Source organism: Coffea arabica, chromosome 10c, assembly GCF_036785885.1.
Source record: "Coffea arabica cultivar ET-39 chromosome 10c, Coffea Arabica ET-39 HiFi, whole genome shotgun sequence".
Classification (NCBI taxonomy): Eukaryota; Viridiplantae; Streptophyta; class Magnoliopsida; order Gentianales; family Rubiaceae; genus Coffea; species Coffea arabica.
This window is the reverse complement of record NC_092329.1, coordinates 3,685,705-3,703,662: the sequence shown is the minus strand read 5'-3', so window position 1 is coordinate 3,703,662 and position 17,958 is coordinate 3,685,705. Positions and strand designations below refer to the sequence as shown.

The 17,958-nt window shown below is 41.5% G+C and overlaps 3 protein-coding genes and 1 non-coding gene across 5 annotated transcripts; 2 read left to right on the top strand and 2 right to left on the bottom strand.

The window, feature by feature from the left end:
• The first annotated feature begins 8,223 nt into the window (after positions 1 to 8,223).
• LOC113714968 (uncharacterized) lies at positions 8,224 to 10,739 on the top strand. The gene is made up of 2 exons (XM_027239110.2): positions 8,224 to 10,062; positions 10,152 to 10,739. Exons 1-2 carry the CDS (start codon positions 8,224 to 8,226, stop codon positions 10,737 to 10,739), a joined length of 2,427 nt encoding a protein of 808 aa, XP_027094911.2.
• A 1,142-nt stretch (positions 10,740 to 11,881) lies between these two features.
• LOC113714887 (uncharacterized) lies at positions 11,882 to 13,912 on the top strand. The gene is made up of 2 exons (XM_027239016.2): positions 11,882 to 12,508; positions 13,113 to 13,912. Exons 1-2 carry the CDS (start codon positions 12,124 to 12,126, stop codon positions 13,736 to 13,738), a joined length of 1,011 nt encoding a protein of 336 aa, XP_027094817.1. The 5' UTR covers positions 11,882 to 12,123; the 3' UTR covers positions 13,739 to 13,912.
• Positions 13,913 to 14,383: 471 nt separating this feature from the next.
• On the bottom strand, positions 14,384 to 16,514 carry LOC113714888 (uncharacterized). 2 transcript variants are annotated; one of them, XM_027239017.2, is made up of 6 exons: positions 16,226 to 16,514; positions 15,980 to 16,087; positions 15,742 to 15,872; positions 15,358 to 15,458; positions 14,864 to 14,923; positions 14,384 to 14,779 (listed from the first exon to the last, which is right to left on the bottom strand). In XM_027239017.2, exons 1-6 carry the CDS (start codon positions 16,467 to 16,469, stop codon positions 14,695 to 14,697), a joined length of 729 nt encoding a protein of 242 aa, XP_027094818.1. In that variant the 5' UTR covers positions 16,470 to 16,514; the 3' UTR covers positions 14,384 to 14,694. The 2 variants fall into 2 exon arrangements, with proteins under 2 accessions (XP_027094818.1, XP_071925385.1); XM_072069284.1 differs by lacking the exon at positions 14,864 to 14,923.
• Positions 16,515 to 16,651: 137 nt separating this feature from the next.
• TRNAA-UGC (transfer RNA alanine (anticodon UGC)) lies at positions 16,652 to 16,724 on the bottom strand. The gene has a single exon. It is a non-coding gene; the product is annotated as a tRNA-Ala (tRNA).
• Between the last annotated feature and the right edge of the window lie 1,234 nt (positions 16,725 to 17,958).

The window sequence follows — 17,958 nt, the reverse complement described above, 5'->3', positions numbered from 1 at the left end:
ACTGCGGACGTGGATTTGTTGTGCGCCGAGCCTTCGGGCCAGCTGGAGTCCAGCGATTAAGGCCTCGTACTCGGCTTCATTATTGGTGGCTGGGAAGCCAAAGCGGAGGGCGTAAGAGCACACTTCTCCCTGAGGTCCTTCCAGGAGAAGTCCAGCTCCGCTGCCGTCCCCATTAGAGGATCCATCCACATACAATGTCCACATGGATGGGGTGTTCACCCCGGCAAGGGAAGAGGTGGACTCTGGACCTTCCGTGAAGGTGAGCTCGGCCAAGAAGTCGGCTAAGGCTTGAACTTTTATGGCGGTGCGCGGCTCATACGACAGGTCGTACTCCCCTAATTCGACGGCCCACTTAGTGAGGCGCCCGGAGGCCTCGGGTCGAACCAGTATCTGTCGGAGAGGCTGGTCGGTCCTGACGGATATGGGATGAGCCAAGAAATAGGGCTTCAGCCGCCGAGCGGCGTGAACTAGCCCCAACACCAGTTTTTCCACCTGAGTGTATCGGGTCTCCGGTCCGCGGAGAGCTCGGCTGACATAGTAGACGGGCACTTGGATGCCCTCGTCCCGGATAAGAACAGCGCTGACGGCCTCATCAGCTGCGGAGAGGTAGAGGTAGAGCTTCTCCTCGGGCCGAGGTGAAGCGAGAGTGGGTAGGTGATGGAGGTATTGCTTCCGTTTGTCGAAAGCAGCCTGGCACTCTTCCGTCCAGGCAAACTGATCAGCCTTCTTGAGCACCTTAAAGAAGGGCAGAGCTTTCTCAGCTGATTGGGACAGGAAGCGATTCAGCGCGGCCAGGCGTCCATTTAGCCGCTGGACTTCTCGGATGTTCCGAGGTGGGGACATGTCCTGAATGGCTTTCACCTTGTCGGGGTTGGCCTCGATTCCCCGGTGGGAAACCAGATACCCCAAGAATTTTTCCGAGGTGACGCCGAAGACGCACTTCTTGGGATTCAGCTTCATACTCGAGTCTCGCAGGACACCAAAGACTTCCCTCACGTCTGCTAGAAAGGATGAAGTGGCGAGGCTTTTAACGAGGATGTCATCCACATAGGCCTCCACATTGCGGCCGATCTGATTCTGGAAGAGTCGGTTGATCAGCCTTTGGTAGGTCGCCCCGGCGTTCTTTAGCCCGAAGGGCATGGTAGTGTAACAATAAGTACCTCGGTCGGTATAGAACGCCGATTTCTCTTGGTCCTCCTCACTCATTCCTATTTGATGATACCCTTTGAAGGCATCTAGGAAGCAGAGGATTTCATACCCCATCGCAGCGTCGACGAGGGCGTCTATCCTCGGCAGAGGATAGCAATCTTTGGGGCAGGCCTTGTTGAGGTCGGTGAAGTCGACACACATTCTCCATCCTCCGGTGTCCTTTTTTACCATGACTGGATTGGACAGCCAGGTGGGATATTGGACCTCGTGGATCATCTTGGCCGGCAAGAGTTTGTCGACCTCATCCGATATGGCTTGGCTACGTTCGGGGCCGAAGTGCCTTCGTTTCTGTCGCACAGGTCGGGCCTGCGGGTCAACGTTGAGTTGGTGAGTCATGAGCTCGGGTGGCACTCCGACCACTTCATCCGCGGACCACGCGAAGACGTCTCGGTGGTTTTTGATCAGGGAGATCATTTCTTCTTTCAGGGGTGGGGGGAGTCCCGCCCCTACTTGGACCACTTGGTCAGGTTTCGCTTCATCCACGACCACCAGTTCCACCTCATCCCCGGGCTCCAGCCTGTTGGGCTCTTCTGCCTTCTGAGGGTCGATGCAGTCTATGGAGAGGACCGCTGGCCTCTTTTCTTCTGACCTCGGTGAGGGCCGGGAGGTGACTGCTGCTTGAATGGTGGCGAGGTAGCACTCCCGGGCGGCGCCCACATCGCTGCTTACCTCGGCCACCCCCGCAGATGTTGGGAATTTAAATCTCAAGTGGTAGGTGGAGTATACGGCTCTCAAGGCATTGAGCGTGGGCCGACCTATCAGCATATTGTAGGGGGAGTCTGCTTTGACCACCGCAAAACTGACAGGCACAGTTCGGCAGCGTGGATGACGCCCGATTGTTACCACCAAGGTCAACATGCCTTCCGGGTGGACGACGTGTCCCCCGAATCCCACGAGGGGAGTCCTGACAGGAGTGAGTTGCTCCCTGGTCAGTTTCAAACTTTCGAAAGTCCGGTAGTACAAGACGTCTACCGAGCTTCCGGGGTCTACGTAGACCTTTTTGACTACGTAGTTGTTGGTGAGGACTTCAATCACAAGAGCCTCGTGATTGCTGGAGGCCGCAGGAACGGGGTCAGCGGGACCGTAGGTGATGACCTCGGACAGCCGAGAGCTCGGCTCGGCCACCTCCATCTCGGCCTGGCGGTAGGTCCGCTTCCGGGAGTTCTGGCTGTCTCCTCCCGTTGGTCCTCCCGCGATGGTGTTGATCACCCCGGCGATGTTGGGGCCGTAGCCCGGTGAGCCATCGCGTGGGGGCTGCTTGTTCTCCCTAAGGTCTTCGGGACCTCGGCAATGCATGTTCGTGTCCCGTCGGTCGTCGCGGCGGGGGCCCCGGTTCTCCCGGTGGGAGACGCTTCGGTTGAAGCCTCCATCCTTGCGGACGAATTGTTTCAGGTATCCCTGCCGGATCAAGTTTTCGATTTCCCGCTTCAGGTCATTGCAGTCTTCAGTCTCGTGCCCTACATCACGGTGGTAGGCACAGTAGAGGTTCGAGTTCCTCTTAACTCTCCTCCCCGGAATTTCGGGAGGGTTGCGGCCGATCTGATTCTGCCTCATCACAGCCAGGACGTGGGTCCGGCTCGAATTGAGGGGCGTCAGCTCGGCGTCCGAGGTGGACGATCTGCCTTTCACGATCCGGTCGAAGACACTTCGGCGGTCTCGGGGTTGGTTTGAAGTGCCACTTGGGCCTGGTTCACCTCGGCCAGTGTCTTTCCTCCTCCGGGGATCTTGCCCCGTACGAGATGCTTGGGCTTCTCGCTTCATGCGATTTACATCTTCATTTCGGATTCCCTGGTCCACTCTTTCCCAGAGCTCCCGGAGTGTACGGGGGTACTGCCGATGGATTTCGGTGTTAAAGATCCCTGCTACTAACCCGTTGGTGAAGGCAGCAATAGTTACCTGCTCGTTCTGGTCAGGTATCTGTACATTCTCCTCGTTGAACCTTTGGGCTTACGAGCGAAGTGACTCGCCCTGACCCTGTTGCAGGTTCAAGAGGTAAGCTGAAGTCTTTGTTATTGGTCGAGACGACACAAAGCGGTGGATGAACCGGTCTATCAGCTCATCCAGGGAGGAAATGCTCCCCGGTTCTAAACTCCAGAACCACTTCCGGGCGGTCCCGTGCAGGAAGATGGGGAAAGCCCGACAGATCACGGCGTCGGGGACGCAGTAGAGTGGAATGCGGAGATGAAGGCACGGAGGTGATCCTCGGGGTCACCTCGGCCGTCATAGGTGTGCAAATTTGGAAGCTTAAAGTTTGGGGGCACCATCTCCCCATTGATGTCATCAGTGAAGGGCGGAGCCCTCATGTAGTCAGTAGCTAGGCCCCCGGGGAGCCGAGGTGGATCCTCGGCGCGTTTCCCTAGCAGTCCTCGGGAAAATGCCCGGGAGATGGAGGCAATCTTAGAGGTCGCCTTGGAGGAGGCGCGCTTGGAGGTACTCCGAGAGAGGCGCCCCTCGTCGGAGTCCTCGCCTGAGGGCACTTCAGGGGACTTCGTCGGTCTCCTCTTGGAAGACTCGGCTTTTTCTTTTCCTTGCCTCTTGAGGTACCTTCCTAGTTCCTCAAAGATGTTGGGGTTGTCCGTGACAAACTCGGCCATCTTGGCGATGGCCTCCTCATTGTTGGGCTGGGTCCTTTGGGACCCATGTTCCTCAGAGATGCGATCTTGCTGGGCTCCGGATGTCTGCCCAGCCCCAGTTGAGGGAACTCTTCCGCTTCTGGAGCGCGTGGATCTCATTTTAGCAGTAATCTCGTTCCCACAGACGGCGCCAATTGAAGAGGCGATTTTTGGCGGGTAGTTGGACCGACCTAAATCAGACCTCTCTGGGTTGAGGTGAGGTGTATCCTCGTGGCCGAAGTGGATGGCGGGGCTTCTCCCCTGGTATCACTCCGACGATTAAGTTAGTATGAGAACGAGAAAGATAATAGTATATGAGAATGAACAGTGTGTCTTACTTGTTGGGAGTGTGTGGGGTATTTATAGAGTGAGAGTGGAAGGCAGGACGGAGGTCTTATGCCGGTGGGACCCATGTCCTGCCATTACGGCTCTGCTCCCTGTCAGATGGCCTGACTCTGACACTGTAGCCGCCCGGACAGGGTGACGAGGAGTCCTTTGCAGTAGCCATTAAGTGCAACAGTGCTTTTCAGATAAAGCACACTGAGCCCGGGTGATGTCAGGTGTCCTGACATCATCAGCGTGCAGCTGAGGTGGAGGTGCCGAGATCACCTACCCGGTAGACTAGGGATTTAGCCGAGCTTAGGGGATAACCCCGAGACGCGGACGAGCTCTGATGAGGGACGAGGTGAATTCACCTCGGGCATGCGGGATGGCCGAGGTGAGCCTCCTCAGAAGACCAATAGGCAAGCTGGTTTTTTCTCCCTCTCTTTCTCCTTCCGATGCTGTTGTGCTTGGTTTACAAGTGTAGTAGTAGTAGTAGTAGTACTTTTATTTTGCTTTTTAATCAGCAGTGAGGTGTTTTAAGTTGCCTCGGTTTGATCACAATCCGAATTGACTGCTTCCGTAATGTGCAGTTTTAAGATTTCGTCCTCGGATGTTTGTCGGGCACATCTGGTTCTTGGATAAAATGGCTAACGATGGCTTTCAGTTTATGTCGGATAGGAGATTATTTGAAATAATTTTTTTAAAAAATATTGTATTATTTTTTTGACATGATATATATAAGTTTAAAAGATGTTTGAAAAAATATGTTGATAATATAAGTAAATTAATTCGTATAAATAAGATGTAAATAATATGCAATCCAAACACATATAATTATATAGAGATTATTGAGATTATCCTACCTATAATTTCTTGGGTTATTCATTTGATATTTCATATTGGTAATTTCTTTTATGTTACTGAAATTCAACAAATATTAAATGTCATGACATTTACTTATCCCATCAAATTGCTAATATATAAAACCACGGATTAATTTATCTATTAGATTATTTCCATCGGATGATTAATTTCATGTATAAAAATGAATCAAACAAGGGATAATATTAGACTACTAATCTTATCATATATTAAAGTCTTCAATTTTTGTTAAGAAATAATGGTTTGTTTGGATTGGCCTTTATTTCCCCAAATATATTTGCTTACATCATCATTACAATTTCCAATACACCTTTTTACCTTCTCAATTACCTTTTCATCTCACATACATCACATCACAAAAAGTGTTACAGTAAAAATATCTCAAATAACTTACAATCGAAACAAAAATATTAAGATGGTAGTTTCATATATTTACAGTTGAACAAAAAAAAAAAAGAAGGGAGATGCAGTAAGAATGACCACTATTTTGTTATATTTACATGCTCATGCAAAAATTATACACCATCAACCTACTAATCTAAAGTTTTCACAAATAAAGTATCTATTATAAGATCACTTGGTGAGTTCAATGTATCTCGCTTAATTGGATGTAAGCTAAGGAATTACAATGACAGCCAAATCATCACTCTCTAGCTTCTTAAACAACCAGATCGATCGAAGTTATGCACCATCAACCTACTATTGTAAAGTTTTCACAAAGATTATAGATCACTTGGTGAGTTTAATGTATCTCGCTTAATTGGATGTAAGCCAAGAAATTACAATGACAGCCAAATCATCACTCTCTAGGCTCTTAAACAACCAGATCGATCAAAGTTATAGTCTTATGAATGATAGGAATTAATGTCGGATATTGCAAATACTTGTGCGAAATGCCCGAAGTTTTACAAGGGTCAAAATCCTAATCCATACGATTTTTAATTGTCTAAACTACTGCCACTATTATTATTATTATTCTGCTATTCTTAGAGCCTGTTTGGATTGTTATTTTTTGAATTTTTATAAAAAAAAAGATGTCTTAGGAATTTGATGTATATGAGGAAAAAATAATTAAAAAATATGTTTACGAAAAATATAAAACTTTTTTGAAGAAAAAAAAATAGTAATCCAAACAAGCTATAGTCTAGTGTTTGTTTGATTTCCAGCCCTGGTGGCTAATTTTTGTGACTCAAATTTGTGTATTATTTGGCTTTTGAGTCTCCAAGAAGTTGAGGGCATTTGTCATCAACTAACTGTCCGGATTCGATTTTTTCCACTGCGTGTTTAATTGTGCTGTTTAGTATTTAATTGTGTTTAATTGTGCTATCACTCTTTCAACTTTAATTTTTATATTTTTTTTTCTTATATAAAAAGTAGACTGCTTGTCGTGTAAATGCAGAGAATCGTGGTGGTTGCGAATATGCCCCACGGAATCTAATGAGCACTATTGGGCCAATTGGGAGTGTCGGGACGCGCATGCTTTTCACTTGCAGCCATGGGCCATGGCCTCAGAGGCCCACACACAACACTGCCAAACGCTTTTATTCTATTGGGGCAGCAGGTTTAGGATAAGGCCTGCTTCAAAAAGCCATCAGCCTATACCATCCATGATCCACATGCATGTTGGAGTTACAGATTAACCTTGGTTGGATTGTGGTTTTTTGCAGGAAAAAAAAAATTTACGTTTCGGTGAACAAATTTATCAATTATTATTTTTTTACCTCAAATACACCAAATTCATACAGCATATTCTCTTACAAAAAATTCTAAAAATAACAATCCAAACAAGGCCTTTAATGGAAATTAAGGAAAATAAAAATTTTCAAGATATTTCTAAGAAATTGAGGAATGCTAAAGGGATGGTGGCTGCCTCTTAGAGAGAGAATTTCTTTGGGCTTATGTAACAGCAATTAATGAATGGAAATTATATGGATTTCTCTTCTTTACTTTTTTTTTTGTCGACACAGGGGTGTCCGGGTCAATCCTTACGGGGCCCGACTAATCGCCTGCGGCCTGAGCCGGCGTCTCAACCCGACCCGAACACGATAAGTGCGCGGAGGAATCCAGTAGAGCGGAGATTCGAACTTGGGACCTCAAGGGTCACCGGTGAGCAGCTACGGATTTAAGGGGGGCTGGTGGGGGCTTAAGCCCCCCCCAAGCCGCCGGAAAACCCCCTATATATAGGGGATTCCGGCGGCCAGCCCAGCCCCCCCACGGTGATCCAGATCTACCATCCTCCAGGGCTCCATAAATGCTGCAGAGGAAGTGAAGAAGAGCTGGAAAGCCGCTGCTGTACTGACTGCTGAGGAAGAAGATGACCCATTTCATTTTGAATTTTTTTTTTTGCCCTCTAAATACAAAACGACGTCGTTTCACTTTTAGTGGAACGACGTCGTTTTGTATAATGAGGGCAAAAAAAAATACATCAGATGAAGCCTTAGGGCAAAAAAAAATACATCAGATGAAGCCCTAAGGCTTCATCTGATGCAAAAGCACGCCGCCAGTGCCAAAGGGCAAACAAGACTCCAACTCCAAGAAGAAGACGCCAGGCTCCAAGAACTCCAAGAAGCTTCAGTTGAGATTCTACCATCCTGCTTCAAGCCTTCAATTCAAGGCTCCAAGACTCAAACTCTCCACCATTCCATTCACATAAATCTTTTAGGTTAGTTTTTTGGTTTAAATTACAATATTCATCTTTATATTTTTGTTAATTATATGTTTAAATTATTTTTGAATTTTGAGTATCTTGATATTAATTTGATTAAGATTAATTTTTATTTAGTTTATGTTAATGTAATTTAAGAATTTGAAAGATTACATTAAAAAATTTAATGATATTAAATTTAAATTAGAAATTAGTTTAGAAATTGTATAGATTTTAGGTTGTATTTAGTTTTTTAAATTTTGTTAGTTTTATATTTGAAATTTTAAGAATTAATTATGTGAATTAGAAATTTTGAATGTAAATATAAATTCAAAATTTTATGAGATTGAATTAGAGATTATATGGGTATTTAGTTGTACCTTATTTTAACTTTTTGATAATTTTATATAATGAATTTTATAAATTGAGAAATATAAGTAATATGAATTTATTATTAAATTAAAGAATTATTTATATGAATTTTAAATTAATTGATTATTGAATTGCATAATTTTATTGAATTTAACCACAATTATTTAATTGTGACAAAAAATGGAGAGATTCTTTAAACCTAAACGAGTCCGTAGTGGTGAATCTTCAAATGAGCCTAATATTAGTGAACCAGTTCAAAATCAATCTTGTGTGGAATTGAATTTAAATGATATTGTTAGTGATCCGGGATTACGAAAATCAGTTGAGAAATTTGATATTTCTCTTCGAGACCATGTCCGAAGAGAGTATTTGACTAGGGGACCTTGCCAACCGATTGGCCATATGTATCCAAAAACATCATTTGGTAAACAACATAGAAGTTTCCAAGATAGTTGGTATCAAAAGTTTGTATGGTTAGAGTATAGCATATCGAAAGATGCGGCGTTTTGCTTTTGGTGCTTTCTTTTCAAAACACAAAATAAGCGAGGTCGATATGCAGAGGATGCCTTTACAAAAACGGGATTCAATAATTGGAAAAAGGCAATGGAAAGATTTAATGAACATATTGGAGCTGTGAATAGTTGCCATAATGATGCTAGAATACAGTTTGAAAGTTTTCAAGATCAAAGGCATAGTGTGTCAAATGTGCTACGATCTTGTGGGCGCGAAATAGATATTGCATATCGCACCCGTTTAACTGCTGCTCTGGATGTGACCCGCTTTCTTTTGAAGCAAGGATTGGCTTTTCGTGGAAATGATGAGTCAACTAGTTCTTCAAATAGAGGCAATTTTCTTGAATTGTTTGAGTGGTATAGCCAGCGAAATACTGAGATTTTTGAGGTTGTAAATCAAAATGCTCCTGCAAATAATCAACTAACTTCTCCAATGATTCAAAAAGATCTGGCACATGCTTGTGCCTCAGAGATCACAAGTGTTATAATCAATGATATTGGAGACAATTATTTTTCCCTAATAGTTGATGAGTCTCGAGACAGTTCAGTGAAAGAGCAAATGGGAGTTGTTTTGAGATATGTGAACAAAGAAGGGCGTGTGATTGAACGTTTCCTTGCAATTGTACATGTGTCTGACACCACATCTCTTTGTTTGAAAGATGCAATTGATTCTTTATTCGCGCAACACGGATTATCATTATCCAAATTGAGAGGTCAAGGATATGATGGAGCTTCAAATATGCGAGGTGAGTTCAATGGTTTGAAGGCCCTTATATTACAAGAAAATCCCTATGCGATGTATATTCACTGTTTTGCTCACCAACTCCAGTTAGTTATTGTTGCTGTTGCTAAGGGAAATATCATTGTCAGTGAATTCTTTGTCTATGTCTCTATGATTGTCAATTTAACTGGAGCATCATGTAAAAGGAGAGATCAATTAAGACAAATAGAACATGATAAGATTGTTACACTTTTAGACAGTGGAGATATTATTAGTGGAAAAGGCAAAAATCAAGAAACTAGTTTAGCAAGACCAGGGGATACTCGTTGGGGATCACACTATCTAACATTACTTCGTCTATCCTCTATGTGGGCTTCGGTGATTGGAATATTGGGAAATATACAAGATGATGCCACCACTTCTGACAATAGAGGTATGGCCAGGGGTTTGATTGATAGAATGAATGATTATGAGTTTGTTTTTGCATTGCACCTGATGAAGTATTTATTGGGAATCACAAATGACTTGTCACTTGTTTTGCAACAAAGGGATCAAAATATTGTCCAAGCCATGAGTTTGATTGATACTATGAAATCTCAATTGCAAGACTTTAGGGAAGAGGGATGGCATATAATTTTAGATGAAGTCAACAATTTTTGTGAGTTGAATATGATTCCCGTGATTGATATGGAAGACAGTATAGCAATCCGTGGCAATGTCAGGCGCAGTCGCAGAGGTCAAACCATCACTAATTTTCATCATTATCGCGTGGAAATTTTTTGTGAGGTATTATTTTTGAAATTATTATTTCATTACATTTGTTACTTGTTAGCAGATTTTCTTAGTTATTAATTTTATTATTGTTGTGATGTCAGGTTGTTGATTTAATTATACAAGAGATGAATAATCGTTTCTCGAAAGTTAGCACGGAATTGCTTAGTTGCATAGCATGTCTTGATCCAAAAAGTTATTTCTCTCAATTCAATGTGCAGAAACTACTCCGTCTTGCTGATTTATATCCTGAAGACTTCTCAAGTAACGATTATTTATATCTTGAGTCTCAACTTCGAAATTATATTTATAATGTGCAACGCGATCCTCAATTTTCAGAAGTTGGAGATTTGGGAAGTCTTGCTCAACAAATGGTTAAAACTGGTAAAAATACAGTTTTTTCATTGGTTTATCGTCTGATCCAGTTGGCATTAGTTCTACCAGTTGCGACTGCTTCTGTTGAAAGAGTATTTTCTGCAATGAATATTGTCAAGACTGATTTGCGCAACAAAATGGGAGACGAGTGGATGAATGACTGTTTGGTTGTATACATCGAGAAGGATATTTTTGCAACAATTGAAAATGAGCAAATATTGCAGCGTTTTCAACGGATGAAGACTCGCAGAATGCAATTGTCTCCTCTTCGTTATTCGAGTGCAACAACTACCAATACTTCAAGTGTTAATCAATAACAAATTTTTGGGTATGTATAATTATATGTTTTTATTATTTTTATAATTATTGATTCTAAATTTTACTTATTAAATATATTTATTTCGTCACAAAAAAAAATTTTAATACACTTCAGCCCCCCCAAAAATAAATTTCTGGCTCCGTCCCTGCCGGTGAGAGGCGCTACCGCTGGACCATTCACGCGTGTCGGATTTCTCTTCTTTGCACTTGTGTCGAATTGGCTTGATGTGCACCGCACCTTTTGTTTTTGGGTTTCCCAAAGAATGTGTTATATGTTTTCAAATTGAAAGCAAGCAAACGTCCCTCAGGCCTCAACTCAACCGTCCCAATTTGACATAAAAAAAAAAAGAAAAAGGAAAAAAGAAAGGACTAGAAGAAAGGGAAAAATTCCCAAACAATTTTGGAGCATACTGGATTCCAGGATGCTAACTTCTCAACCACAAGTATTCTAATTTGAGGCCAAAAATGAAAAAACCGAAAGGGAAAGAGAAGTATAATTCCCTTTTATTTGTTGGTACATCGTTTTCAACTAGCTCCAGATGATCCCAAGTCCCAGGAAGAGTCCAAACTTCCACCACGTTATCGCATCAGATTATCAGTAAACTAACTTGAACGCACACCTAGCAACCCCAATGGTCCAAAACCTCAGAATTCAGCAATGAAGCATCTCCTGGGATTCTGGGACTGCCGTTTCGTTTCTCCTTCTCGCATCTCCTTCCCTTCTGTTACATATCAAATCTGTTTGGATTTAGGAGCTGGCTACCACATGATAAAAGGCACTATACAGTGAGATATATAGGAAACTACGGGCAACTAAATGCAAAATGTTTTTTAATTTTAACCACAAAAAACCATTTATCTCGGTGCACCAAAGTCGACGTACGACTAACAACAATATTGGAAAGATGGTTGATTGCAACCATGCTAGACTAAAGGACAAACGAGAACCTAGAGGGACAGATTACTTTTTTTGAGTTCTGGAACCACCCAATTTTGAGAAGAAGTCATTGTTGGTGGGAACCAATTTCTGCTGCCTTTTTGCAACTTGGTAGAAGGACAGTTTACACAGAGAGGGAGAGGAAGAGGAGGGCTTTGGAGTTAAAAAAAAAAAAAAAAAAAAGGGAGGAGAAACAACATGGGCATATGAAAAGGTGGGTAGTCGTGGACTCTTTCGTTACCTTCCTTTTCTTTTAGGCAAAGACGCTGGATACGATTGAGCTTTTTCTCAGACGTCGGTTGTGTGTGGCTCTCTTTCCTTATCCCTTAGAATCAAATTCCTTCTACCTAAGCATTCCTCTTGCACTAATGTGCTATATATTTCATGGCCTATCTCTTCATTCGCTCTCCTCTATTAGTCCCTAAAGCTCAGCATTGCAAAGAAAAATGGCCGATCAAGAGATCGGCCGATCAAATGACGTCCAGTCCTGGCCACAAATGGAACTACCTGACTTGTCGTACACTGACGCCATTCAAGAAATCCACAGAGCGATACAAAATGACTGGGATGCCACCCGTCAATCAGCGTGTCAGACTGCAGCTGGAAGAGCGTTGTGGAAGCATGCCGTCCATGATCCACTAGCTGAATTGCTAGCTGGAGAGACAAGCTTGAGGACTGCTCATGAAAAGATCAAGAAAGATCGCCTCAACAATGCCAGAGAAGTATCTGGAGTTATTCTTGCTGTTAGGACCCTCTGGTTTGATTCAAAAATTGAAGCAGCTCTCAATTCCTTTGGTGGTGGAGCAGCGCAGATTGTCCTCCTTGGTGCAGGTGAACCCCTTCACTAACCTGCTGCATTTGCACTTTCACTTTTAGTGTCAGATGGGAATTAAAAAAAAAAAATCAACTTGTTTCTTCTTGCACCTATGGAAGATGCGAAGCATTACAACCAAAGCTAGTTAGTAACAATTGAGTTGAAGCATCAAATTCATTTAAGCGAATTGATGGATAGCAAATGCATATTTCATAGACGATCTATTGGTTTGGTTAGATACAGAGGATCCGAGCGAGCACGTTAATAATCATGGTTAATTCATTTGATTTGCTTTTCAGGGGAAGGGGAAATGCAAGATAGTCTTATAGTATGCGGTACCTATTAAATCAAGAACTCGTAATGCTTCAGACAAGGGATTCAGAGTCCAGTTCCTACAGAACCAAACCTTTCACAATGTTACTCAAATAAAAAACAATGTTTATTTTGCAAAATGTTACATATTTTCCAGCAACTCTTTTCTCCAACAAGTACAATATCTGCCCAGATTAAACTTTTGCAAATCACGTGCAGTTAGAGGAAAGATTAAATGGCATCGTCCCTGTATCAGGCGCTTCTCTTGATACTTTCTAAGCCAGTCAAAATTTTCTGCTTACCCTGCAGGTATGGATACAAGGGCCTATCGCTTGAGTTGCTTGAAAGAAAGCAGTATTTTTGAGGTTGATTTCCCTGAGGTCCTGCAAACAAAAACCACTATACTACAAGCAGCAGCAGATTCAACTGAAAATCAGAATCCATTATTGACAGCAAAATCATTAAACAGAGTGCCAGCTGATATTAGTGAAAATGACTGGCTACAAAAGCTTCAGAAAGTGGGATTTGAACCCAGGAAGAATACAGTGTGGGTATTAGAAGGTATTCTGTACTATCTAACACACTCTGACGCCGTTGAAGTACTGAAGATCATTGCAGAGAATTGCAATCTCACGCAAACAGTCCTACTAGCAGACTTCATGAACAAGCAATCAACCACGTTGTGCGGCTCTGTCTTCCGTTTCTATTGTGATTGGCCGGAACAATTGCTGCCATCTCTTGGTTTCTCTGATGTTAAGCTCTCTCAAATTGGTGATCCAGATGCACACTTCGGCCTGTTGCATGATCCATTAAACTTGTTCAACAAATTGCGAGCCTTGCCCAGATCTCTTCAAACTCACCCAGATGATGGAACACCATGCTGTCGGCTATATTTGGTCCAAGCCTCTGGCTTACCCAATCAAACTATTCAATGAACCAAGTCCAACTATTCAATGAACCAAGTCCAACTATTAAGATTTATACTAGCCTAACTTTCAGTATATAGATACAGGTTCAAGCGCAATCGTTTTTTACTGTTCCCAGGAGTATAGCAGTGCAAACTGCATTCCAGTGACAAAATAATGATATAGTTCTACAAATTATGGTAATTTCCAATCAATTATCTGTTCCTTTGGGAGGCTGAGGTAAAGGAGACGATGACAACACAACCAGTCCGATTGCATTCTTTGAATGTATAAATTACCTGCGGAGTTCTTGACAACATAGCAAAGATCACTTAGGAAACCACATGGCATCTTTATTATTGGTTGGACTTCTATAACATGTCAGATTACGTTCTCTGCCAACCTGACCATCTTAAATTCTTTCTCAACAGCAAAGAAAAATGAAAGCAGTCAACTTGTGTGCAGGTATATGATGAAAAAATAAAAAAGAAAAACCATATTTGTAACATTTGAAGTCAGTTTCTATTCAGTATAATTTTTTTGGTCAGATAACATCAAATAATAACACATTTTTACACACATTAGCTGTTAAGAGGTTAGTAGGTAAAAGTAGGTATTCCAAAGTAAATACGTTAATGAAGCAATGCATTTACTAAATTACCTGTCAGATGCTCATAAGCTAAGGGGCATAAGCCAGTCTATGTTTTTGAACCATTTCAGTTTGCACTAAGATTTTGGCTTGAATAATATACATATTGTCACAAAATGAGAACATAAATAAAGAAAGACAAAATTGAACTAATAAAAAACAGTCCCAACTTTCAACCATGATGTAAATAAAGAAACACGAAATTGAACTAATAAAAAACAGCCCCAACTTTCAACGATGACATTCTTGGACCTCCTCTTTGCAATATATTTAATAAGCGATTCACCGTTAAAATCTTTCTTGCTCTTTTTTCTTTTCAGAATCCAGTATCTGAACATTAAATTTCAAGGCAATCTTTGATTCCCTGCTCAAAGTTGTCAAGGGAATATAATGCATCCATAAGAGCATTTGCAACTCTTTGCCTGCAGAAATGGGTGAAGCAGAAAGCATTGGTCAAGACACAAGTTTTAAAATGCTGGAAATTCATAAAGTTCATATTACAATACCTGTTTGAAGCAGCTTGACCATCTATTTCATTGGTCATATCACTGAGAGAAGTAAACGATCTACAGTTGTTAAGCAAAGAAAATATCATTGACAAATTTAGCTGGAGGGATTCTGAGAAGATATGGTTTCATTAGGTTGCATTCATTTCTAGCAGTCTAAATATGACTAACTGAAAGATGCACGATTCATCTCATTTGGACAGACCCTAATCCCCATCACCTTGTAATTGCAGAAATGTCTCCACTAGTCGTCAAACAGGTAGGAGATATAAAGAACTGAAATTTTGGACAACTAAATTGTGAATTCAATGCTATGCACAAGTCTGAGGCTCAATTAGCCAGCTATGAAAAGAGATTTTCAGCTGACCAACCTAAATTGAAGAAACATAAACTAATGACCTTCACAAGTCATCCATGACCATGTCAAAATGTGAACAGATTGTAACATGTAAATTTTCAGCAAAATTTGACAAAAAATACTATGAATTTGGTACCTTATCAGATCAGTGAGCTTGGATTCAGCTTCTAACTTTGTGGGATCTTTATCATCAAGCAAAGAAGATGCATTTTTCACAATTAACCGGAAGGTGCAGACCTGAGGTTTAGACAGCTCCAGTTAGCATCTGATTTAATATGCAAAATATAGACCTATTCATTGCCATTCTCATATTCTATTTTTGCCTCGATTTTCTAAGGTGGATACTCCACATTTACCCAACCAAGCTTCTACAATTTGTCAAATGCTATAGTACTATTTAAAAGAGGAGGATAATGCTTATCCAATTTCAAGTAGTAATTTATACTTAAATTCAAAAAATTAAGAAGGTAACTACTGCAAAAGATATCAATACGTAAATCAGTAAATAAGAGAAATTAACCTCTACTCCAGTCTTAGCTTGGAAAGCCACAAATGAATTCCTTTGTTCAGCCACACAATCTCTAGTAGCAGATGTCACCAACTTTTTAACTTCTTCCAAGTCATTCTCCTCATACTCCGTTTCACCCTTAGCTAACCCCACAACAAAAACAAACAAAAATCCAATTAGACTGGCATATTAGTAAATAAAACAGAAGGAATAATTGCAGAAACAGCGAAAAAGGGAGAGGAATATGTACTCATTAGAAGATAGGCAGAGCGGAGGATGTTCCGAGAAGCATCAACCGGAGCTAACAGGAATTTGGACGACTTCTTCTTTTGTTCTTTCAGCCAATTCTTCGGTCCTGCTGAGACATTCATTAATTGTAGTAGGGAGAAATTCATAATCAATACCTACCCACGAAATTCATAATCACTTTGACAAAAGAATTGACAATGAAAAAAGCAAAAGAGTGGAGGAGATTCAGGAATAGCAGGTAGCTTACAGATGCCGAGGGAGAATGCGGAAGCTGTGGGTGGTTCATGCACTGAAAGAAGTAGAGGAGGGACAGTTAAAATTGAGAGCAAAAAGGCTGCGCGTCGGCGTGAGACTGCGATGGTTTCATGAGGGGACGGGGTGGGGGAGAGGTGAAGTGGTGAGACTGGCGCGGGTGATTTTGGAAGGAATGGGGCGGCGAGGGTGGTGCTAGGGATAACTGGAGAATGAGTTGGTGGTGCTGGCGGTGGCATTTTGGCCGTTGGTTGAAATTGGCTCCATCCAACGAAATAACTGACGTTTAAAAAGAAAAAGCGCTGGAAAAAGAAAATAACTGACCTTTAAAAAGGAAAAAGCTCTGAGAAAAAGAAAAAGGAGAATAACTGACGTTTAAAGACAGAAAGCGCTGGGAAAAAGAAAAAGGAGGAGTTGGAAATGGAGATGCGGGGGATCGAACCCCGTGCCTCTCGCATGCAAAGCGAGCGCTCTACCATTTGAGCTACATCCCCCGGTGATCAACGTCGTTTTTATTATGCATAATAAAAACTAATATAAAATAGAGAAAAAGAAAACGTATCCAACAAGTGGAAAATCGGAAGCTACTCTTCATATCAGAGCCAGGTTTCGATCCTGGGACCTGTGGATTATGGGCCCACCACGCTTCCGCTGCGCCACTCTGATTTGTTGGTGTGGAATGCCATCTAAAAATTTAATAGTAGCATAAAGAGTTGAAGTTCAGAAATTCTGTCCCTCAGTACCGTGCGACCACTCGTATAGGAATTTTTTTTTTGTCGCAACGATAGAATTTCTATAACCTAATCTAACCTATTATGGAAAATTTCCTAGTTGGTTAAAAAAATCATGGTTTATAATTTTGAAAAGTTTTTGTAACTAATACCCCTTGTTTTACGAATTTTTCAACTCATAGCCCGCGCCTGATATGGTCTGCATAAAGGGTTCATTTTAGTACCAGAAATAAAAACGTGCTATAAAATGCCATTAAAAGCTTGAAGTTTTATGTTCTGGTAGAAGACTACTTTTGCTCTTTCTTCTTCTAGTTTTCTAAATATTGGACCCAAAAAAAAAAAAGAAAGGCAACAAAAAATTATACAAAGTGAAGGCATAACTTTGCAGTTGCTACTTGCTCCCATGTTCGGATATTCCCATGCTGCGAAGCACAGAAGCAGGAATCCAGATGAGCATCTGATGCAGAATTTCTGTTACACGTTCCATCTGTGCATATGCTGCTTATTCTATTAGTAATTTTTTAATGTCTATATGTTCTCCACATTTTATAATAGGTAAAATGATCGGTTTCATCCTTCACATTTCACAAAAATATTCTTTTCGTCCCTTACTTTTAAAACGAAACAATTTCGTCCTTGACATTTAAAATCTGAAGTTCTTACATCCCTGAACCCAAATTTCAATCTGAATCAAACCACCAATCAACCTGATTACAAATTTTGGGGGTGTAATTGGTAGATCACTTGGCTAACTCAACTTGATATTCATGTAAAATTTAATGAACCCAAAAATAAAAAATTATAACATAAAAAAGAAAGATTAATCTTTTCTAAATTATCATTGTATACACTGACAGTTTTATGTACCATCATATCATTTCAATTTAAATTTAAACACCAAATTTTATATTTATGACACACATTTAGATTCACAAGCGAATATACTAACGGTATATGAAAAGATTTATCCAATAAAAAACTCTACTATTCCAAGACA

What these genes read in the sequence shown, in the direction of transcription:
- LOC113714888 (XM_027239017.2), bottom strand. Translation starts at nt 16,469, where the DNA reads ATGCCACCGCCAGCACCACCAACTCATTCTCCAGTTATCCCTAGCACC. An exon ending in CTCTGCCTATCTTCTAATGA is followed by an intron (nt 15,873 to 15,979) that starts GTACATATTCCT and finishes TTGTGGGGTTAG; the next exon opens with CTAAGGGTGAAACGGAGTAT. An exon ending in GGTCAAGCTGCTTCAAACAG is followed by an intron (nt 14,780 to 14,863) that starts GTATTGTAATAT and finishes CCATTTCTGCAG; the next exon opens with GCAAAGAGTTGCAAATGCTC.
- LOC113714968 (XM_027239110.2), top strand. Translation starts at nt 8,224, where the DNA reads ATGGAGAGATTCTTTAAACCTAAACGAGTCCGTAGTGGTGAATCTTCA. An exon ending in GCGTGGAAATTTTTTGTGAG is followed by an intron (nt 10,063 to 10,151) that starts GTATTATTTTTG and finishes TTGTGATGTCAG; the next exon opens with GTTGTTGATTTAATTATACA.
- LOC113714887 (XM_027239016.2), top strand. Translation starts at nt 12,124, where the DNA reads ATGGCCGATCAAGAGATCGGCCGATCAAATGACGTCCAGTCCTGGCCA. An exon ending in GATTGTCCTCCTTGGTGCAG is followed by an intron (nt 12,509 to 13,112) that starts GTGAACCCCTTC and finishes CTTACCCTGCAG; the next exon opens with GTATGGATACAAGGGCCTAT.